The sequence below is a fragment of the Diadema setosum genome, chromosome 21, assembly GCF_964275005.1.
Source record: "Diadema setosum chromosome 21, eeDiaSeto1, whole genome shotgun sequence".
Lineage (NCBI taxonomy): Eukaryota > Metazoa > Echinodermata > Echinoidea > Diadematoida > Diadematidae > Diadema > Diadema setosum.
Genome location: NC_092705.1, coordinates 5,801,082 through 5,826,287, shown reverse-complemented (window position 1 = coordinate 5,826,287; position 25,206 = coordinate 5,801,082). Strand labels below are relative to the sequence as shown.

The following is a 25,206-nucleotide window of genomic DNA, read 5'->3' as shown; positions in this document are numbered from 1 at the left end:
TCTACCTATTTAAATCATTCAGTTTGGTGTGGCAAAATATCAGTAAGGGGCTCTTGCATTGCAGAAGAATATAGTGTATATCAAGATTCTGCAGTCAAGAAATAGTGTTTATCATTACAATCTATCATCATCATCAATATTATTATTATCATCATCATACTGATTAATTTGTCATCATTATCATTAATATTACATTGCACTGCTAGTCCCATAGCTGCAGAGTCAGGCTGTCTAATTAAAAAAGACTCCAATATATATACGGGTTTCCAAAAGAAAAGCACTGGACGGGGGAGGTATATGTGCATATATATGATATTAATGTATATATTGTAAGGAGTTCAAGCGCAAGGTGTGGTACCAGAGCTTCGCCTGCATACGGGGGCCCCCTCCGTCACACTCCAAATGGGGAGGTGGGAGAAGGGAGAAAAATCAATTTGGGAAGCGGAGCAGATGATGGGTAGAGGAGGGAAGCAGAATTACGCGGTCTGCAACCCAACTAATGACTTTATTATTAAGTGCAATTTAATTATGTCTCTTTAACGTTGCGGGCAACGCACAGGAGCTGGCTGGAAGCTTCGCAGTGAGGTTGCGTCACGCCGTCTCATGCTAACTACAGCAAAGCATGTGTGAAGGATGTTGCACACGTATGCAGACATATCTATATATTGCATATGTATGGTATACATGAATGTGTGTACGTGTGTGTGTATGTGTGTGTGTGTGTGTGTGTGTAGCACAAGTCTGTGCATGTGTGTATTTTCTCATGACTGCAGGTAAGTACTGAGCTTGAAGAGCATAGGGGACATGTGTGCATACGTGGCCTATGCGTGCATGTTTGTGCATCAGGGAGTAAGATATAGAGCAAGGCAGTGTACACGGTACACACGGAAGGCTGAGATTCAAAAGAGGGCGACCGAAAAAGATGCGAGTGAGCTTGTGAGCGCGCGGGCTGGGATATCACTATCTTTAAAGGGTCCGGTCCCGGTGTTTGGACAGACACGGAGCCCAGGCGGCAACAAAATACGACCACTGCCCCGGAGCGAGAGGAAAGCAATCATGGCACTCGTCGAGAGATTGGATGGCAGTTCAGCTTGACGTGTCACACACATTGCAATCACAAAGAGGAGAAAACGAGTACGTCAGACAATTTGAAAATTTGATGAGGGGTGAACCACTAGGCTTTCCTCGGTGCCACGTGCATTATCAGCAACAGCCTGATCCATTCCTACAGATCTTAATTCATCTTTGCGGGGATGTATTTTACGAGAATGAAGTGTGCCACTCCACGATCAACGACATCAACTTTCTTCATTCAAACTCAGATTGAATTCACTATGTTTTTCGACCAAACATGGCTTATTTCACAGATTTCAATACCGTCATATTATTATGAGATCTTTATCATAAAGTTGGTGATACACATGGATATCATCACTTCTCCTGAGTAGCGATGTTGTGGAATGTTGGAACAGCATATTCATATCTTCTGTTGTCAATCATGCTTATATTTCGTGTAACAGTCAATGTCTATACATAGTGTGCAATGTCATCTAGTTGAATGCATGTTCAAACTGTTGTTTTCATGAGGTGCAATAAAAGCTGCTAAAAACAGAGAAAATTATAAGAAAATGCAGGATATCTTTACTCATAACTTGATGAATATTGCTTGTTATATAACAAGGAAGGTATTACTCAAAAAGTTTATTTTGTTTTATACTGATGATGGACTTTCAAAAATGGCGCTTCAAGCCCATTTTGAGATCAAACTCTTTATTCAGATTCTAGTACCCGTCACATGTCTCACATACAAAATAGCTGAAATCAGAGATGCTGACTTCTTTGCCATTACTAATCGGCATAGACGGCCATTGGCAAGTTGCAATTGCATGTTTTTGTCTTAAACTTTGTACATTAGGGGAAAATGGGATAATCAAGTAATTCAAAAGTTTCGATGTTTCTTCCCATGAATTTCTTTACCACAGCTACACTCTTGCTTCACTTTGAGAGAATTGTCTGCCATTCCCTATAATAGATGATACAATGTATGATGTATGCAAATCTCTTAGCGTCCTAAGTATTTTTGTTATTGCATCAAATGAACAAATTTTTTACAGATTTATGAAGAATACTGTTAAACAAAAAATACACTCAACCCGACAGACGAAACAACTTAAAAAAAAAGAAAAAAAAGTCATGTGTCCTGGTGACAAGGCTATTCCTTGCCACTGTCCTCGAATATATCATGCTTCGATTTTTCACACTGCAGGGAGTACCGCAACACATTACGAGGGGATGAGCAAGGAGTTCTGAGAAGTGAGAGTGAAAAACACATGTAACCACCGCGGGCATTGATTATTAGTCACTGCGGAGGATGGGAGATAGTAATGCCAGTGCATTTTCTGCTGGTTAAAGAAAACTAAAAAGGCTTTCCTGGGAAGAGCACAGCATGGCACGGATGCAAGACTCATTCGGCTAAACCACTCAGAAACTTGACATCGAAGAATGAAATGATAGCAATAACAACATCTGTGTTGTGCCAACTCCAACCATTACTTTGCTCTAGACACAGACAAAACACATTTTCATCAATGAAATAGAATATTATGCAGATACCGTTTCCTGCCCTGCTCTTACTCTGCTTTCTACATGAATAAAACAAAAAACAAAATCACCTGGGGTTCGTTTCATGAAAGTCTTCAATGAGAGACTCTTCGCTCTGAGACACAATTATGAGAGACTTCATGAAATGGATTGTACTTCTCTTTGATAGTCTCCCATAGCTACATATGAGCGACTCTGGCCATTCTGGGATTTATGTAAACTTTCATGTGATGACTTCATGAAACGGACCCCTGGCATTGTCTTATCTGTCTCCTTATCTTTTACTTGCTAACTTCCGATTTTTCAGAAATTTCATATCAAGAGGACACTCAGCACGTGGCTTTGCAAATCTTTGTCATGCCCTCAGAGTTCGGATCAAACTTTTCAGCGCTTAGACACATTTCTATGTGATAAGCAATTTATAAATATTGTGAATTATCAAAATATGGAACTTCTTGATGGTGAAGTACTGAATACTGCGATATTGAATTATGATGAGTGCCTTACTGCTTCAACCTAACCAGGAGTGCATATTTCCTTTACATTCTCAAGTTTACCAGCTCAAAATGCAATTTACATTGTACACAAATGGCTTGCCTACAGTAATGACAAGGTTGATAGACAAGCTCCAGGAATGCTGAAGAGTTACCGATACCACATTCTTCACATCGCCTACAATATAAATGCTTTTCCCAGTGACAAAACACTCTGTAGCCAAATGGCTATAAAAAGGAACAGTTAATACCACTACCATAAAATTTACAAGGTACCAACTGTACTTTATATTCATATAGGCAGGGATTTCATATCAGATCAGATGACAGTATTTATGAATATAATATGACAATCTGATATAAAATCCTCTGACTTTCTCCATGATATTGTCTCATGATGCAATGAAGTACCAGCATCATCAATCTTCAACTTGGGATGTTGAGTTGGGTTGTTGGTACATGTAGCTCAAGGTGTGTGTGTGTGTGGGGGGGGGGGGGTGCATGTCTTTGTGGTTTTTTTTTTTTTGTTACATCTGGATTTTTATACTGTTTTTTTTAATGGATAGCATATAAAACTAGAAAAGCACTTGGAGAGCACAGACCTCTGTCAAGCCAGCAAACTCATTTCCACGCATGCATGCAATGTCCCAAAATAGAAGCCTTTTGTTTGCATCATTGCACAGCACCTTGTCCGAGAAGAGCACGCGCTTTAATGCGCGTATGTAAACTACCAGTATGTGCAGCTTGAACCAAACTCCGTTGACCTTACATGGCAAAAGATGAAGAATAAAAAAGCCTTCAAAAATCCATAAAAATTCCCGGAATGCTATCAAAATTGAATGAGGTGTTCCTTGTGTCAATATCGACTTTTCATGCAAGTTTCGTACTTCGTACATGACTTTTTGAAATTGCAAAACAGACAAACCAGCATTGATGATCACTTAACCTCCTTCCTCAGCGGAGGTAATAAATCTCAATGATTTCTCTCTTTTATCAAGATTTAATATCAAAATCACTATATATTTCTCATTCAATTAGAATGTTATGCATTCTGATAATTAGTTTTTTATGACATTAATCTATAAGGCAATTTACTATTTTTAACTTATACTCATATTTCATTAATTCGAGCAGCTTTTATGTAGTTGTTTTCCAATCGAATTTTGCCAATGATCTACGTACTTGTTTTTCATTGCATGGACTATTCAAAGTGCAAGGCAACTCAGGCCGATGTTATTACCATGAATAAAATACAATGAGTGATGAACAGAAGGTGCACAAGTGCAACATACACTGTGCCATCCAGGTAAAGTGCAGCTTGTGCATTTAAGGCCAGAAGTTTTAATTGGTTAGTTATTTCTGTGTGTGTGTGTGTGTGTGTGTGTGTGTGTGTGTGTGTGTGTGTGTGTGTGTGTGTGTGTGTGTGTGTTGTTGTTGTTTTTTCCTCAGAGTGCATGGTGGTCTCATCCTGGGCCTATAGAGAGGCCTGTTTTTCAACCAGAGAGCTCTGTACAGGGAAAACAAAAAATTATTTACAATCATATGTTCACAACTTTTTTTTCTTTTCTTTTTTTTTAATACTAGGCCGTAATCTGCAAAGTCATTTGCATCCCAGTATAGCTTCTTGGAGCTGCGAGAGGGATTACAGTATGAAGTATGATGTTGTGTGTGTGTGTGTGTGTGTGTGTGTGTGTGTGTGTGTGTGTGTGTGTTTCTCCCATATTGATCTCGACATGTCTGCTTCTGGCATTAAAAAAAAAAAAAAAAATTGGACAGAGAATCCTGTATGAATATTTGGCTTCTGGTAATACCAACAACTGCGCCCCCTCCTATATCCCTCCCACTTCTCTTCCTTTCACACAAACCGTCTCCCATCCCACCTCCCCCTTCCCCCTTCCCCCCCCCCCCCCCCCCCTCCCTTTCCTCTCCCTCCCTTGGCCTAGTTTAGGCCATGCACAATCTATGCCTCATTTGTTGGCAGCCTACACTGTGTACTACTCCCCGACGCCAGACCAACTCAAGAGCAGCACCGTGGAATATGGCGCTGCGAGCTGGAGTGTGTTCAAAGAGGTGCTAGCTGATGAACCAAAGGGGGAAAGTTCGGGTACTGTGACCATGCATGAAGGCACGCTTCATGGATATATGTGGGTTTTGTTTTGTTTTGTTTTTTTCTCTCTGTCCTCTTTAAAGTGTCTGACCTGCAATTTCCTATTCCACGACTTGACTTGACTTACCGCCTCAACATGGCCGTAAGGTCTATAAACCCGCATCGCTTCTTCATGATCCCATTAACTTTTCATGATTTACGCACGGAGCCAACATGCAGCTTGTACATTTTTTTTTCTTTCTGCTGTATGGGAGTCATGGTCTGCATCATTCATACGGTGAAAGAACCCCATTGCAGACATTATCAAGTGAGAGCAAAAAGGGCAGTAATACTGTATCTGTGTCAAAGGAGCTCACAAACAGCTTTTTGCACCTCAATGTATGCGGACGGATCAACAGAGTTCAATCCCCCTTTGTCTACATGCTGAGTAATTCAAAACGTGTCTGCTCAAACTCGATTTTACCACCCACACTACAACAATGTCTGATTCATGCAAGCTACACTACCATACAGTCACGTCCAAGTTTTGTAATTCATATTCGACTGCATGTAACTGAAGCCCAAGAGGTTGCCTCTATATGAGAGCATCCTCCACACTATTTGAGGTTTGAAATTGAAATTTCTTTTCTTCTTGTTTCTTTGGGTGACCAAACTCATCCTTTTTTCAAATCATCCTCTCCAGCTTCTTCACCCATCAGAAAACAAAGAGTGAGTCCATGGAAACATCTCAGAATGATAAATCTCAACAGCAGATCACTGCAAGAATATAAGAGAAGTATTCAGTGATTATGGCTGGAAGGGGGCTAATTGTCCTGGTGGTAAATATACAGTCATGAGGAAAAACAAAATTGCCTTAATCTCTTTGTGCACAACAGACTCCTAGGAATCCCATAATCTTGATCATGGGTAAGCAAAATTAGAACAGAATTACAAGAAAACTGCACATATGACTTGTGTGGTAGAAAATGCATTAAAAACATTTAAGTTGGTGCATCGGGTTATGCAGTACAAGTATGACTAAATTTACCAGATTATGTAACCATACTGTATAAGCTGTAATTTTAGCGAGGGTTTAATTTTCGCGAATCACAGTTGGATCACGAATTTAACAACACGCGAAAATGACTCCATGTGCTGTGTTGATAGAGCATTAACGTAAACATCGGCGTCGATTCGCAAAAAGAACATCTCGCAAAAATGTCTATGACCTCGTCATTCGCAAAAATATCTATATGCATAAATAACTGCGTATACAGCTATTTGACAGGGAAGAACTCTGCTGCTAAATTTCACAGTTCTACTGATCCCACTATTCATGAGCTCTGTTGGAATGCCCATCAGTCTATCACTCAAATGTGTGAGGATAGCCATTCTACAATTGTACCTCCATCTATTGTACAAATAACGATTTGGAATTTAGTCGTCTGTCCAGGGGCAGATCAGAAACTCGATTGCCACGTTTCTAATGCTCAAAAGTGTTTCTATTTCTTTTGTATCCACGTAGAGGCTCCCTCAGGAGAACAGGCGATATATCACTTTATGAATACTGTAAGCACTGTCACACACCCTAGTACAAATTGTATTTAGTCCTCTCATACTGCTGGGCTTCTTTTTACACGTACACTTGTACAGTGTAAGCGTCAGTGTGAAAACTTACATGGGCTGACAGTTTATTTCCAAGCAAAGCACATGGGGGGGGGGCGCAGATGTCATTTTGGAGGGGCGAGATGCCACGCAGATATCTGTCATTAGATTTAAGAGGAAAACAGATGTACCTTGACTACTGTACAAATGGAACCATGCCAACACACAGCATGGTTAATGAGTTTACGGAGGTGAGAAAAGTGTTCAAAAAATTCAGTTTAAAAACCAAAACAAAAAAGCAATATTACTGGCCCACTGATGAACAGTCTTGTTTTCCTGTAATTTCATAATTTGATTTTATCACACATAGTATGCATGCATTGTATACACAATGGCATGATCAATGCATGTATCGCAATTCTGATCAAACTTCTCCCTTCTTTGGCAATGGGAACCATCAATGTTCTGTCTCATTTCTAGTCTTCATTTTATAAGGTCTAAACATCATGCTCCAGTTTCCATTTTACACCATAGGTAGGTACATACATTCAAAACTTGTACCTTTACAAGAAGTCGGCCACTCTGATAAAAATAGCAACATGACCACTTTCTTTATCTCACTTTTTACACTGACATGCTTCAGAGAGAATAATTTTTAGAACAGTGCTTTGTTTCTGATCTCTTCCAACCATGATGCATTGTTAATCACCACCTAATGACTTACAATGGCAATTTGTATTACAACCACCCACTATTTTACAAACAAAAATGAAAAAAAAAAATACATAGGATGAATCCCTGGATTTCATATGCAGTACCCTGACTGAATTAAGAGGAAAAGATGATTACTCCCCCCCCCCCCCCCTTTTCTTTTTTTCATTAAGCACTTGACGTCATGACATGTTTGTGCTCTGACATTTGTGAACAATGCAAGCCCACGTGTGACAAAATCGTAGTCACCGTCTCTTGGTGCGAACAATCAATCTACTTTGGTCTGTGGTGGAATTGACCCTGGTGCTCCAATATGGGCCAGGATTAGCACACAATGCAGGCGTAGGTTGTTCAGTCTTAGTACATAATAACATATCCTGTCATGACAAAAGGAATGGACCTGGGAACAAAGGACAAGAAATCACCTCAGGATCTTAAGCCATTATATCTTGTGCTGCTCAGGATGTGTGCCCACAGTTAGTTTAATCTATACGAACACGACCACTCATCTTTGCGAGTTTTCACTCAACAAGGCCCAGACTGCAACAGTGCGTCATGATGTTGAAAAGAAGGCCCATTTACGCTTCTCAGCTATTAAGAGCAGAACCTGTTTTATACTGGTGACAGTTGCTACAAAGTTGACTGCAGTATACCTGGAACTATATAATATGATGTCCATTTATGAATCTGAGAATCTGAGTAAGATCACTGTTCCAACAATGTGTGAAGTCTGCATGACATTCGTATCACTGAAATTGATAGACTGAAGCTTTCAATTATCTTTTTAAAAACAAAGCTATTAAAAAAACTATCACATGTTTAAAAAAAAATAATAATTGTTCATGATGATGACTGGATTCACTCTGCTTTTTCCCCGCACACGGCAGGATTAGAGTAAAAAAATGTTTCATAAAAGATCTATCAGCATTGTGATAGTGATCATATTTGTTCATGAATATCTTGATATTGACAGCACAATACCAAAGACTTCTTGTGTGTCAAAACAGTATATTTCAATTATTTTTGCAGCTCATTATACAACCTACTCAGCAAAGTTTGACAATATCTTAAATTGAGCTGCCACAGAGTTCAATAGTATTCTAACCTCATCCCAATCTCTACATCTCATATTCACAGACTTGCTCTCTTCAATGAGCGTCATGATGACACCCAATCCGCATGACAGACTCTCGTGCCGGTTGCCAGGAGCGTAGGTGCAGCACTCACACACCACATCTCGGCAGGCATCGTCGGATTTCCCGCATATACCCATGAGAATCGAACCATGGACCTCCAAAACCTCGGTCAGATCAGCTATCCAGTGAGCCAATTGCAGTCTCCATGTAATAAACACTCATTGACATTCAATACAATTAGAATGTGCAAAACCCTTGAAATGACACCCAACCCCCCCCCCCCCACACCACCACACACACAATGCACGCCAATACTGAGTGAACTCATGTTTATGGAATGTCTTTGATAGAGATATAATGTTCATATGATCAAGCACACTTAATAGGTCATTGCACTCTTGATGTGTCTTAAGTCTTATTATGCCAAGTTTTAGAGCCCATCTCTTTAAGTCAAAACATGTTAGTCACTACCAGTACCCCCTGGCAGAATCATCATTGTGTTCCGCCTCTGGTATTTGAAGATAATCGCAAGTTTCTTTCAAGGAAAGAGTAGTACTAACACCAAATACTGTAAAACATGATATATTCGCGGCATGAATTTTTCGCGAATTGGAGCCGACAGCCTTTTTTGCAGCATGAAATTTTCACGAACTGCCACTGGCTTTCAATGCATATAGTGTAGACAAGACCTTTCGCGTGCATTTTAATTTCGCAAATATCGGCACAAAATTAAAATGCACGCGAACATTCCTCGTTTTACAGTACACAACACATGAATATCGCTTTAAATGGAGCACATTAAAATTCACTGTCACATTAATAAGGAGCTACATGACATGAGAAAAGAGGTGGGTACAGCCATGCACTCTTTTCAGTCATACATCCGATTGAATTACAGAACTGATTCAGATGTTTCAAAGGATTCATACTCTCCTATGTCTGCCAGAGTAAACATGCATCTGAATACACCATCACTGACTCATCACACCGAGCAAGGAACCTGGTTCGTACAGGTCTTTTGTCAGGTACGCATCCAGGCAATCATATTGACTGGGTGGGTGGGACCATCACTTCATACACTTTCCTCCTCTTGAGCAAACTCTTTGCTGAAAAAAGGGGGGGTAGCCCAGCCTGCATTTTGCTGTACTATCCTACAATAGGTCCCCACTCCTTAAGGCTGTTAAAGACCCAGTAGTATGGGGGGAGAGAAGGGAGGCCCAACTGATTCATTACCCACCGGGGTAGATTTGAAAACTATGACTAAAGTAACCGATTTGCCCATTAGTGAATAAGTGCACTGAAGCATATGCTCGACGGTACCATTTGATTCCAGGTGAGATTCTTTGGCGGTTTGAGTACTTACATAAAGATCAATGATAAAGCTACACAAAATTCGTTACAGGATTCTCGAATATGTCCATATAGGGCTGGCCTTCCCATTGCACGAATCCCCATTCTAGTTCTACCGGAGCTTTAAAAGTTCGCCCATCACCTTCATCATACCCAGGGGCAAGAGGTACGTCTATATTTAGGCGAAGGAGGGGAGGAAATAATCAGCTGGTATCAGCCAGGGAACAGCTGGGTGTGATGACCCCCTCTCATCTCGCTGGAGAACTGGTGATCATCTCAAGGAAGATATCAAAACCGGCTTGCCTGTCTCTTTCTACTCTTTCCACTTCCTTCATGAACCATCCAGTACTCTTGCTGGATTCACTTCAAATCAAAACTAGTTAGAACATTAAAATAGTTTATTCATATATTAAACTAAGTGCCCAAACTTGTTTAAGGCACTCAACAACTGAAGTCTGACTTTGTTGAAACCTGTTAAATCACTCTAAGGTCTCTCTTTAATATATGTTCACAAAAAATGTATCATTCCAAAACAGATGAATCAGGTATTTTCATTCAAGATTTTACCTGAATATCTCTTATCATATAAGCAGTCCCAATCACATTGATGCAGAAAAAGAGTGGCAGTTGAAAAGAAAATACAAATTCATTTGTACACTGAGCAAATGTGTCTGCATCATTTCCTCCGGGCGCTGCTGTAACACAAAACTAATTGCCTCTTTCTGGTCTGGGCGTGACACTGAGGGACTAACCCGCCTGCCAAGTGCCTTGGAGCTGATATTACGCAAATGAGATTTTTCTTAATTCTTTCTGTTTTCGAACAGACTGCATGTAGTACTTGACACTTGACACCTAGCTGTGGTGTCAGGAAAAATAGCATTGTTTGGGAGGAAGTAATCACAGACCGCAGTGTAACAACCCCGGAGGCCACAAATAAAGGCCTACCACCTGCAGAAGCACTGCCAAGTCACTTGGTATACACACCGAAATATTTGTCTGCTCACACTAAGACTTAAGCTGAAAAAAAAAATAATAATAGTCATATTCAGCTCTGAATACCAGCAGCATTTTTGAGTGTAAATGGGCATGAATCATCATCCTTTTTGGTTATTTTAAGAAGCAGTGAGAAGAACTTCACTGGCATTTACGCTGTGAGAATGGAAGAGTACTGCGTTCCCCGAGCGGAGCAAGATAAGGGAGCCAAGTGTCTTGGAGGCATGATCTGTCTCTCTGCAAAGTAATACATGGCAATAATGAGCAATCGAAAAAGGATGGGTTTTCCATCGACAGAGACTGTCAGAACGGCCCCTCCCCTTCCCCCTTCCCCCTCCCCCCCCCCCAAAAAAAATGTCCAAATTCATGGGCTTTCATCACTCAGTGATCGAGCCTGCGACTCCACCAGCCCAAAGTACGTGTTTCATATCAACCCCGAGTTGTCAAACTGGCTCATTTCATGAGCACGATCTTCCATTCATATTCGGAACGTTGCCTTCGACGACAAACCTTTTCCTAGTGCTGCTCAAATATTTTCCTGCATTCTTACATTGTTAAATGTGACGTGATGACACTTTTTCATTAGAATAAGAAGAGGGGAAATTTAAAAAACAAAAGTCAAATTCCTATGGAAACATAATCAAACAGGAATGCTGCAATAATGGATTCTTGCGTTGAGTTTTTGTTTTGTTTTGTTTTTTATTGCAACTGACTGTCAAGTTTCCCTTCATGTCAATGAAGGGCAATATGTCAATCATTAGTTGCAAGAATGTCAAAGCCTCAAGTAAAACTTGTTGTCTTTGTCTGTATCTGTTTCCCTCTTTCTTGCTTTTTTTTTTTACTTTCTTTCTTTCAAAACTCACCTGCAACTTGCTTCAAGACTAGTTTCTCTGGTTCCAGCCATACCTGGGGGGAGGGAGGAACACAAGATGAAAAGAACCAATGACAGCGGTCTGATGACTCAACAGCTTCTTCACTTTAACCCTTCCTATGCCAATGAGTTTAACATGCACAAATTTCACACATAAAATATAAGCCTATGGAGAGATATTTATTGTGCCACGCAGAGGGTCAAAGGCTATCTGCATTGCCATTAGTGCAAATGTATCTCTTACTATCTGCTGTGATGTAGCATCATCGAAAAGGCATCCAAATAGCTCTACTTTTTTTTTTTTAAAGAGAGAAATAAAATGGATTTAGATAAATGATAATAGACATAGATATAAATATAAGTGTTGATATTGATATAGCTATAGATAAAGATCTAGATTTAGATTTTAGATTCAGATATGGATTTATGCAGATACATAATTCAGCAAGTATGGCAGACTTGAACCAAGACTACATAGGGGCAAACAAACTCACTAAGTGGTCTCCCTTGGTGTAATACTCCAAGCCGAAATAATCCATCTCATAGAGATTGAGGCACCGACAGCATTCCAAAAATACGTCTCCCCCTGTGGCGTTTTGCTGCAAAGACAAGAAGAGTGAGGAGAACATTAAAAAAAAAAAGACTCGTAAAGCAAATACGCACAGGCATTAATGATAAGATCTGTATACTTTTTTGTGTGTATATGTGTGTGCCTTTCTGTCTGTCCAGCAAAAATATACTATTCTGGATGATGCAAGCACCTCGCCAAATACAGTATGTCTGTGGTACAACAAGCATTATGTATCAAAACTGCAAAGATGAATCAGCCACTATGTGCATTCATTGTCTATGCACATTTTTCAACAAAAAAAAATAAATAAATAATAAAAATATCATTATATCTTTGTACATGTATGATAGGTCACAGTAGTATAAAGACTTCAAACCCTCCCCCTCCATTGTTTTCACTGTATCTACAGAAAAGATCTGAGCATTCCGTTTAGGATGGAACACAAATTGAAATGTGAGAAAATATCCCATTATCTTTATGCTATTTACAACTGGAAGCTTTGCGTTTATTCAGCGCAAACTCACAGTTCTACACAAGCAGAGACACACCACAATATGGAATAATGTCATTGCCTGGCTGCCTGAAGCGTTTAGATTGATATCTTATTCACTCTTTTTGTGAATTACCCCATTTGCAATAGGTCAGTAACTCACTAATTTGTGTGGTTGCTCTGAGGCAGAGAGGAGAGATATTACAATTTCCCCAAATTTTGCCCCAAAAGTACATTCCCACAGGCGAGACCCACTTTAGATACAGCAAAGGTATCAGTCAGACATTTCACAATTCCCATCCCTGGAAAGAAGAGGTGGGGTAAGTTATTGAAAACAACGGACTCATCCCCAGTCAACACGGCGTGTGCTCAGTGCGGCAGGTTGACCTGGAAATGACCTCCGTGTGACCAACATCTCATAAATGCCAACAACCATTAGATTTAAGCACCAGACCCTCTTCTACGCTAAATATTTCTTACACTAAGCAACTTGACTTTGAGTGCACTTTCTGTTTGCGTTTTATCAACAACAACAAAAAAACAAAAAAACAAAAAATCTGGCCCCAACTGGTGAAAGACAATGGTTCCATGGCTGCTTGCTTATATTACCATACATCACTTCCTTTGGTGGTCACATAAAACACATCAACTGAAATCAAATGAAATCAATTACTAGATATTTTCCACAGCTTACATCATGCAAAATGCTGCTATGAACACTGCAGTTGTCCAGAGAATTTTAATTTTTTTTTTTTTGTCTTTATGATGATTTCTTTATGAAATATGTTTGTCATCAGAATAGAAAAAGAAGACATGCTGTGTGGGAAAGAAAAGATTATTCAGGAATTTAACTGATTCACCAGCTGAAATAAAAAATAAAAAACAAACAGGAGTATGACAAAGACTTCTTATGTCAACATAGGATTTAACATTGAAGTAGCACTTTTGTTGTCATATCACAGGGAAAATATTCTGCTGTGTGCATGCCATCTGTGTAGTGTGTACTATGAGCATGAATCTGAACAGGGAGGTTTACGAATGTAGAGCCTGTTTGAGAAGACTAGCTGTCGAGGCAATCAGAGATTAAGGTCAATTGCAGGCAAGGCATGAGCTGAGCGGGATTGGGCTGCGATTTTGGCAATGATCTACAGCCCTCGGCTCCGGCGCAGCCAGAATGAGATCTTTGAACCCTGCACTGCTTGGGTTACATCAAGCTCAAGGGTGTGGGACTATTGGAAACCCTTGCCCAGGGTACAAACTGTACCCAATACGGCCCAATACTGGGGCATATGTATACACACGATACAATGCACCGCACACTGCAATGCATGGGCACACACTGGTGCAATTGCCATAGAATCCAACCATCGCAGAATATAAGATGACGCACACAGGTGACTGGGGGACTTTTTGTATGTTTGTCAGGTGAACATAGTGTGTGTTACATACACATGAAACGTTGGAATACATTGGCAAATAAACATTTCTCAGTTGGAATGTTTCAACCTTGATTTTGGAAGGTAATGGTCTTTCATAAAGCAGCATAGAGTCCTTTGCATGAGCAACATGCCTTGCTCTGTTATTATACTGTACGGTTAAAATACTCTTCAAAACTTTGACTCAGTTTTATGTCATTTCTCTTCTCAAGATCAATATGAAATCAAACAGCATATTTTGCACAATATTTTGCAAACATAGCATCTATACTCAAACCTAAAAAAACCCCACCAAAAGCAAACATCAAACACACAAAAAACAGATGGACTACACCAAGACTGTTTCGGAGTGTCAACTCCATTTATCAGCACGACAAAAATTAACCCTCAAGGGAACAGAGAGTAAAAACAGCATAGATACACCATTCTCACTGAGTGGGACTGAATACAGCCTTTCTTTCATCAAAATTTCCTCTTCCTACTTCGTCTCTTATAGATCAGGCTCGCACCTCAAAAGAAATGTGCCCCTGTTCCACTATCTTTTGAGAGATGCGTCTGATGTAAATGATACCTGGGGTGTCCCATGTTTTGTCGAAGACATAATAATCAGCGCGAGCCACGCAAAACCCTCCCTTTCGCTACCTGCACTTTCGTTTAAATCAGCGCAGAGCGACAACACGTCCCTCTGACGGAGCGAGCCGGGACGGCCGACTAATGGGAGACGCATCAGGAGGCTAATTGGAACTGAGGACAGGGAGGGAGAGGAAGATAATAAAGTCACGAGTGACTTGTTCAAAGGCTAATTGAGGCTCAATCATGATATCATCTACCCAGAGAATGTTCTCCTCATTTAGGGGAAAGACCTACACTGTACACGCAGCATCTACTAGATGGCAATTAATAGGAAGACGTCAGCTACACTCACAGGCACTGTCACTTTTTCATGAAGAGCAACTCCATCTCCGTCGCACGAATATCACACAACGTTCAATACGATGATAATCTGGCTATTCACATCACGTAAAGTTTGTAAATTTACTGGCATAATTAATCTTGAAGGGCTTTCTCACTCACACATATAAAAAGGGCTAGAATGCAATGGCAGCTCTAACATAAGTCTCTCAGAATGTTGCAAAGTTCCACATATTGATTAGATCTTGCAGGGACCAAACGCTGTGACGGTTGAGAGCACTGAGACATCACAAGCATCTAATTACAATCCAATGTGAATACTGCCAATCCGCAATGCCTACAAGGCATTTCTACATTTCTCACCATGAACAGAGATACCATGCATATTGCATTGCTGCAATCAATGCACAAACAAGAGGGGCTAAACTTCACATCGACCACTAAAAATCGTGACAATTTGAGGAAAAGATTATACGCAGCTGTGCCAAAAGCTATCCGCACAACTGCCAGAAAAAAAGGGTTCACTGTACCAAGCTTCCTGTCATGATCTGGAATAAGAACGCTCATCGCAGAAAACTCATGAATTTTGTCTGTCGCATGGCTCCCATTCACACTCTCTACAGCCACTACAGTGTACTAGACGTGCAACTTGTGAGCCAGGCTCATGTTAATGCCACAGCTAGTGTTACATGCAGCATACTGCTGTGCCAATCATGAAAGTGAACTATGACGGCAAAGAGCTTTACAACATTGCAATTTTAATGTTACAATGTAATTCTTTAAAAATTTACTAGGCCAGAGTACTATCCTTCATCTACAACAATTGTAGTCAAATAAACATTTCCTGATGTTACAAAAATTCAGTTGTGTGGGTTTTTTTTTTTTTTTTTTCCAGAGATGGTCTTTAATACCTCTAGCCTCTGTTATTAGTATACGTGCATTTGAACTTGGCTGTCTAATTCTATCAGTCTTAAAAATGACAAGAAATCTGGACATTATTAGGCAAACGCATTGAGAGAGTCTGGCAAGCTCATCATAGTGCTGCAAAGCGATTCACACTGTCAGTGAAAAATCATAAAATTCTAAAATCACAAAAAGTGCCTCATTGCCAAAGCTGGAGGGCACTACTGCAGAGCTGGGATTCGAACCTCACATGTGCACAGAAGACTGCCGTCTACTCCCTGTTGGTCTTGAATGCTCAGCCAAGACAGCTCCCATTAATCCTACCTTTGCTTACTTTTTAACCTTTGCTTTGTAAATTTCAAGCTTGCAATTCATGTACAAGGAGACAAACTACAGAAAGAGACATCAACACAACGACAGGAAATTCCTTTGCAGTATCCGACAGAACATGGCTTCCTGTATGGGCATAGGGAGGAAGTCAGTAACGCGTTACTGAATGCAACATATTTGTGGTTGCCCGCCAACCTTCGCCAAAGTTTGTAATGAATGGCCCCGTCTACACCTCTGCATGGGCTGACAGGGTCAGTAGTTCACACTGCGAATCATTTTTATGTGGTGTCTGTTTTTCATTCACTTCTCTGAAGATCACACCAAGTTCCTAATAACGCAACTAAAACAACTTCTCTCCTTTGTGTATCTCTTCTTTTTTTTCATCCTCTAAGTACTTCTTGTGGCCACATTCATATCAATTTATAACTTTTTTTTTTTTCTTGCTGGGCATCTCACAATTTTGACGGTTGTCAATGCTTTGAGCGATCTCCATGTTGTAAGTTTTGTCATGCTACGTGTACAATTAATCTACAGTTCTGTGGGAGGCAAGAATTACTGTGTATGATGAAACATCTTCTTTTTTTTTTCTTTGAAGCAGTTGGTATTTGCAGAACATGACTAAATGTCAAAGTGCCCAGCCTAATCAAGTTGCATGAATTGGAATGACATGTTCCATTATCGAAGTGCTGAGACTAATCAATTTACGTGAATAAAAACAATGAGTAATCCACATTTATCATTACTCAACCCTCGTCATGTGCAAATGACTTTCTATGACGTTCAGCTGCCTCTGTATCACAACTCTCTGTCGCATTCATTGTCTGTAGCGAGATGTCATTTCGCACACAAGATCACACCATACACCCACAAGTTGTGGTTTTTTTGCCTGCAGAAAGGACAATAACTTGCTCACCAATACAAAATGATAGTGCTATGCATACTGATCAGACAGGTTCTGATCTCAAGTAGACTTCATTTGGGCTCCCACTAAACTTATGGGTCCAAATTCACAAAGCTGGTACAATTGAAACCATGGTTTAAACCATGGTTTCAATTGTACCACCTTTGTGAATTCTGGCCATGAGGTCCATCTTTTCCCTTCCAGCATGAAACCACAAGTACATGCATCTGTTCTCCAATTTGAGGAGTAACTGGATGGTGAAAATGAATTCCCAAGCAAAGTTCCTTTTTCGGTGCAGGATGATACAAATAGTTGTTTTGTTTTTTTGTTGGATGTTCAGGGCATCATTGCATCCACTACGGGCTTGAGTCGCTATGTACAGATCACATCAAGGACATTGCAAAAGCTTCGTGTCTAATTTATGCCCTTTTAGAGCACGTATAATCTGCAACACTTCAAGATGACTTGAACCCTACTCAAGATGACTTGAACCCTACTCAAGACAGCAGATTCACTCGAAAAGGGCTGTGATATCATCTTTAATGTTGACTATTGTGAGCATGATGGATTCCAATATTTTCATCTTCATTTCATTTTCATATTTTCAGTAAAATATCTAAAAACAGAACAAACCAAACACATAACATAATTTCAAAAGAAAACTGCTAAAATAGGATGTAAACATCAATCTCTTCAAAAATTTACAATAATTTGAAGTACCATTCTCAATAAATGTTGCAATGGTCCATTAATTATGATAATGATGAGGCATCAAGCTTTATAAAGGAAAGGTTAGAGATGGTATAAAAATGCTATGACAATCCCACTATGTTGTGACAAATTGATAGCGATGAATAATCACGCAGTATCACGCTGACGCCATCAACAATAAGCGAAATGAAAAGCAAAGGTGAATAACGAAGAATTGATGACCCATGCAGAAGCAGCCCCTACATGCATCATCCCCTCGCTATGGCTGGAATTTCAGGACAAGATTCCTCGCCAGTCCCATCACTCACAGCGGAGTTTCAGACCTGCGAAAAGAAGCTAGTTTGTAATCACGCTTCCAGTCACATTTCAAAAGTTGCACGGGGTGTTCAAACTGCAAGATGCCTTCCATTTACAAATGTAGGATAGCTGTGTTGCATCCTCTTATCTGTTGACCAATTAAACACGCAACTGTCAAACTGCTTTTTTTGTCTGTGTGTGAGAGGATGTGAATTAGTATGTATCATTGAGGAAGTTAATGTCAGTTCAAACCTCCTCGATCATATTTAAAGGTGCCAAAGAGCATACAGAATGGAGAAAATGCAGCAGACATGGTTTGATAAATGTGTTTGGGAGAAATATGATTCAAGTGTGCCTATAGATTTGCTAAAGCACGTCGATTAGGATGAAATGTGTCCCTAAACACGTTTACAAAACAAGCTCTTCTGGAGATCCGAAAGGGCTCACAGAAGTATCGTCACATCGGTGGAAGTCCCATCAAATGCTTCCCTGGATGGGAATGGCCCTCCCACCGCGACTGGAAGAAGCAGCATGACATACTACAAGGCTTGGGGGTGGGGTGGTGGCTTGGGATGCATGCTGGTTTACAAGCATCCGGGGAAGAACTGCACTGGTGAATGCCTACTTTACACCGCTATCGTGGTGAAGAATGGTCTCCGTGATTGAATTCAGCATCAGCTAAGCACTGCGGCGCAGTGGGTGAGGGCTTTGGGCCCTTAGGTTGGAGACCCTGGATTCAATTTCATCCCACTGTGTTCATCCCTCTCACAGAAGATTATATTTCACATACAATGCCCCTCTCGGCCAAAAATGACTGTAAAAACGGATGCCTCACAATACTCAGTATGATGGACAACAGCGACTATGGGAAGATTAACAATATATAGTTATGGGGCTATCCTTGGCAAATAAGGACATATCAAGAGATCTATGAAACTTGTACAGGAGTAAGGGGAATCATACGAAATGCACTGAAATTTTACCTATAGCTTGATTAGACTGTTTGTGTTTAAAAGTGTTTGACTGGTAGGATATCAACCCTGTATTGAATAAACTGGTTGATCACTGTTGATTGGTTGGTGGGTTGTTTAGTCGTTCCTTCGATGGCTGGTTGTTGTTGCTGTTTTTTACAAAAACAGGGTGGCGTAAAGCCTGGGAGAAGACTAATGAGGGAGTTCTTCTGAACGTGCTGCTCATTAGCACAGGACATAACGTACCGCACTTGGCATGCAGACACTCATGTGTGCCATTGGGCATTCACTCCCTGCATCTACAAGTACCCTGCCATGAGAGCCTAGATGTGGTATTCACTTCAAACAGATTGAGCTCCTCTGCAAATTTTGCTGTATTCACCTCCAGTTCCCGTACTTCAACCATAACTATGATTAAACCATCAGTACAGTTCACATATTGGTTACTGTTGAACCTGCTCATATAGAACAATGAACATAAACACTGTTGAAAGTGTTCTTGACTGATAAACATGCATTCATTACAACCCTTCACGACATTTTAGTGGTATTAATGGTAGTAATTGCACTATGTATACTACTGTATACGCCGAATATGTCGCGAGGTTCTTATTTTCGCAAACTTCGCGAGTCAGCTGCTATTTGCTTTGTGAAAGAAAGGCAACCTTAAACTCAATGTCACACAGGGATTTACATGAAGGTACTGCATGATACTTTCAACAACAGAAGTGGCCAGTTCTCTCCATTTGTTAACATTCATTTCAACGAAAGTGATAAAGTGCTGAGTAAACCAAGCCAAATAGGCAACCAGCAGTTTGAGCTTTGATAAGCAGGATCTAGGTGGCATGTGCCAGTGAATGTGCTTGAGAGTAGGTGTGTTGCATTACCGCGTCAGAAACAAACACTGGGTAAATTGTTAGTACCATTCTCACTGGCAAAACGCCATGATAACAGATATTGCAGCAATTCTTTTGGTACAGTTCTCATTCACAAAATCAAATGGCATTTTTGGCCCAAAAGTATATATGTACCTTTCCAAGGGTAGCATCTCTCTGTGGTAAGCATTGCGTATATCTTTTACTGGGTCAACATGGGAAGTGTGTCATATCACACAAGCAATACACTACAATGGGTGGTATTTTCTGACACAATTCCCATTCAAATCTCCTGTGTGTATTTCATATAAAGTTTGAATTATCACTCTAAATACCACAAGATTTTGCAAGATATTTCTTGGTGTATTTCACAGTGTATCTGCATTGACATCTCAAATTAACGTGTGAATACATGCTGCAGTATTCAACCCTGAATGTGAACGCATCTTGCGATGTCTACAGAGAGATCCTGAGCCATGTCAACAAAACGCAATGACAGGCACTGTTGCTCAATCGTGATAGCTTCAACCTTAATGCAATCGCCAGCGATGGACGGACCAAACAGACGAACGCTGAAACATGAATCACAATTGTGATTCTGCATGAGAGAGAGAGAGTGTGTGTGTGTGTGTGTGTGTGTGTGTGCGCATATGTATCCATTATATAATACATGGATGGGTATGGAATATGTGTGTTTGTACAATTATACATCAACCATGCTTTTCGTACTTAATCACAGTTTTAACAACCCAAATGAAAACTCTTTTCTTTCTGAGCCCTTTTTCACCTCAAGTTTACAATTCAATATTCCATGAAGACAGCGGGGTAGCGGCATAAACAGCAGTTATTCCAGCTGCTTTTCTTCTGAATTCCCATTGTCTGATATCCTTCTGCTGCACGACCAATTTTTCATCTCCCGCATTCTGAGCAACAATAACAGCTCTTCTTTGGTGTGCGCAAAGCCAAACATATTTACTCACACACAAACACACACTCAAACACAAATGACAATGCTTATAATGCACAAATACAATTCAGTTGGGGGGAAAAGTAAAAATACAAGGAGTGATTATTTCATCACTGACCTGGATATTGCTCCTACAGACCAAGTTATGTACACGAACCATTATACATTGTGAATTCTATCGAACTCAGTAAGATGTGTTTATACCAAATAAAGAGAGAGAGAGAAAAAAAAAGGATAATGATACAGAAACCTGAACCAACAAGCTGCCCCTCCTCTGTTCTACAAACAAATTAGATGTCAGAAGATGGCCTACAGTTCATAAACTCTCCCTGTAGTATACATATGCTTGACATATCATTTTAAGGTTCAAAAGCCCTTGAAGATTGAACAGAAGATGTCGATCATGCAGCATTCAGCCGCCCATTATCTTGTAACAGGAAAATCAACTGTTTTGCATCTTTGTGGTGATATTTGCGGTTACAGTGGTCTGGAAGGGGTGGGGGGGGGAGGGTTACACTCACTCATACATATTCACATCAGCCCATTTTGACGTGGACACAAGGGAAACCTACAGTGTAATGCCACTGTGTCTGAAGAGAAAAAGACAGGGGCATAATATGCCTAATTTGCTCTAGCGAGGGCAAAACTTGTCCTTTAAAAGGTAGGGCCTACTCTTTTCATCTAATGGCTCACAGGCTTCTTTTTCCCCACAGACAAGAATTTCAACTCAAAATCTGAAATAAAACCTGAACATATTACCACCACAAAACACAGGGACAATGCTCTCTTGGACTTTGTAGCCATAATAGCGAATACCTGGTGTGAAAATTCACCAGTGTTTACCAATACTATAGGAGCTGTGATTTAAAAAAAAAAAAAAAATGTTTAAGATATCACATTGCATTTGATGCATATATGTGTAGGTCAGTTGTATCACAAAACATCCTACCATGTAAAAATTTTGCAATAAAGTCTAAAATATAACGAGATATCACTATTTTTCTCACTAAACCATGACTGTAGATGGTTTAGTCTAGAAACAATTTTATTATAACTATTTTCACATTTTGTATATTTAACAATACAGTGTACTTAACACTGATTATATTGATAAACTTATTTACATTGGTTGTTTCTATCCCTAACTCACATTTTACAATTATTTTGAAGCACTAAAGCTAGGTTTTTGTTTTAGGTGCAAATGGTAACCAGTACCTTAAAGCTCAAAAGAAAAAGAAAATATCTGAGAATTTCAGAGATTTGGTAAAGAAAAACAAGAAGGAAATTTCAGAGTCTACTAGGAAAAAGTTATAGAAACAGCTCCATTCACAATCTTATAAGCATTGTGTTAAACAAAACAAAACAAAAAACAAAACACCAAAGCAATGACCAATCAGCTCTCAGGATTTCTAATCTTTGGTATAATGAATGTCAATGGGAAGCTTTCTATTTCAAGTTACTTTTACAGCAAATCTTTGGTGCAACAAAGTGTTTGTCTGACATGAATTTGTCAGCACAAAAGTCTGTAGAACAAAATAGACCTCTGGCCAACGGGGTAAATATTACATGTACATGTATACCCACATGTGTTAAAAAGGGGAAAAATCTATCTTGTCCTTTCATCTGCACGAAACATCATATCTATTCATGAGCCATACAAAAAGTGCAATTCAACTTCTCCTATTGCCAGCGTTTATAAAAGCAGCACAGGGATGAATCTGCAAGTCAGATACAATGGTCGGTATCACAAATGTGGGTGGGAAAAATAAACAGAAGTCACACGGCTCGAAATGCACGTAAGAATGGATCTAGACACTTACAAGTATAGTGTGCCATATAATATGTACTGTATACTAGTTGGAACAGTGTGTATTTGATGCTGACAGCTTTGAGAGTGGGTGGGCACACAGTAAAGCTTTGCCTCCTCAGCAAATGCAAACTCCACTTTGCTGTATGCATCTTTTCAATAATGATTTGTGTCTAGTTTAATTTGATTTTATTTCTGTATATTTATCAAACAGACAACATGAATGAAAAAGGACAATTTCAATGTTACATCCATCTATCAATTCACATAACTCCCCACTGTTATGCTGAAGGTGAGTTATTTTTAGAAGAAAGTTTTCGATAATTTTTTTTCTCCTTTGCATAACAAACTTGTACTATTTTAAGAAAGAAAAAAAAAAGACCTTGCTCACCTGAGCATCATACTTTGCCTTCATGGGGGTGGGGGGGGGGGGGGGGGTACCACCACTTTCTGTACAAACTATAATCTCTGCCCCCATTCATGATTCCTGCCAAGTTTGGTCAAAATCCAGCCACCAGCTGAAACTGTTCAAAATTAGGAAAACTTAGCTAATTTTGCACACTTGGGGCCCCACCCCAGGGGCATCACTACTATTTGTACAAATTGTGACCCTTCCCTTCATGGATGATTCCTGCCAAGTTATAGGTGAAAGTCCAGCCATCGGCGTGCAGGAAAAAGATGAAAATATGAAAAAGTCTGCACACAATGTAAAACACAAAATGCTCAGAGAACAATCGCAATCGCAGAGCTATTCGGCCCAGGGAACTAATAAAAACAAACAAATTAAACGCATGCTCTCAAAGCCAAAACGGTAATTTCCACTGACCTACTGTCTCACAAGTATGCATCCATTTTCATGGAGCCTTTCTTCTTTCTCTCGCTCTTTTCTAATATGTCAGCAATTGAAACTGAACTGAATATTAATTATTGAAGATGAACTGTCAAGTGAAAAGAACAATTGCTCACTTTTGACAGACTTGATTCTGTAACATGAAACTTGCATAGGTTTCAATGTAAACAGGTGATAACTGATGAAGGACTTATTTAAAAGGACAAAGGGCCCTTGAAGTTTAATGTCAATCATCAGCATGCTGTCGAGGGACTGTACCATATATCACCTGAAGTATCTTGCTTTCGATACTTGGAGTTTAGTGACAGTCACAGATACCTATATGATTCAAGCTAGGGCAGTACATTTTTCAGAACCAGGATGAATTGTACATCACCTAAACAATGATTTCCTACTCATCTTAGAGGTTTTTCCGAGTCTAACACTGCATTTTTTATTGCCTGGGGAAAAAAAGAAAACAATTCTGTTTTGTTTTATTCTGGCATGTTTTGTTTTGGAGTGTTTTGTTTTGGGTTTTCTTTTCTTTTTTTTTTTTTTTTTTTTTTTTTTAATAGTTGGCTCACAAAAGGATGTACCTCAAATTCTTTTTTCAAGGTCATGTTAAATTGTGTTGCACTTGTTCAAAGTCATGCACAGAGATAAAGAAAAAAACAACAACAAAACTTTGCTGTCTCTATGTTGTCATTTTTGGACTGGGAGCCAGAAAGAATGTACATCAATGTCTTTTTCTCCAACATAATTAACATAGACATTGATATCTGGAAGGCACATTGTATCCCCCCCCCCTCCGACCTTTGCCAGACTTTGAGAATGATTTCTACATTTTGTACTCATCACAACTGGCTAGAGAGACATCCATGAAATGGGAGGAGGGGGGAGGGGGATGGCTCTGACTTTACCTCTCCACATTTTTCAGATGCACCCTTTCCATTAACCCTCTCGATGCTCCTGTTTAAAAAAATGCCTTTGACATCTTGTGTACGAAAGATGGCAGCAGTAGTGAGTGACTTAATCACTACAACTGGTTAAGTCTTAAGCTGCCACATTGCTTGCAGGAACTGGCGGCCAGTGTCCTCCCGGGCATGCACAACCAACCACGATTAATTTGATCGCCGACATTGCTCTTGCTCTCGGCATTTTGACGTTCCTGCCGTGTGACAACATGCTGTACTCCCCGGGACAATCTGGAGACTACGACAGTGATCTGTATTATCTTCAGTAAAAGATTCAGCATCATGGCAAAAAAATAAACAAAAAGAACATCAGAAAGGGGGGGGGGGGCAAGAAAGCCTATAGTGATAAAAAAAGAAACCAACAACAATTGCATTGTTTCATGTG

The 25,206-nt window shown here is 39.9% G+C and overlaps 1 protein-coding gene across 1 annotated transcript in view; it reads right to left on the bottom strand.

Annotated features, from left to right (window-relative positions):
- Window positions 1–25,206, bottom strand: part of LOC140244670 (FERM, ARHGEF and pleckstrin domain-containing protein 1-like) — a 112,441-nt gene that overhangs the window by 73,274 nt on the left and 13,961 nt on the right. Inside the window, 2 exon segments of the mRNA XM_072324291.1 lie at window positions 11,840–11,882; window positions 12,342–12,446. Of these exon segments, the coding sequence (XP_072180392.1) occupies window positions 11,840–11,882; window positions 12,342–12,446 (148 nt within the window).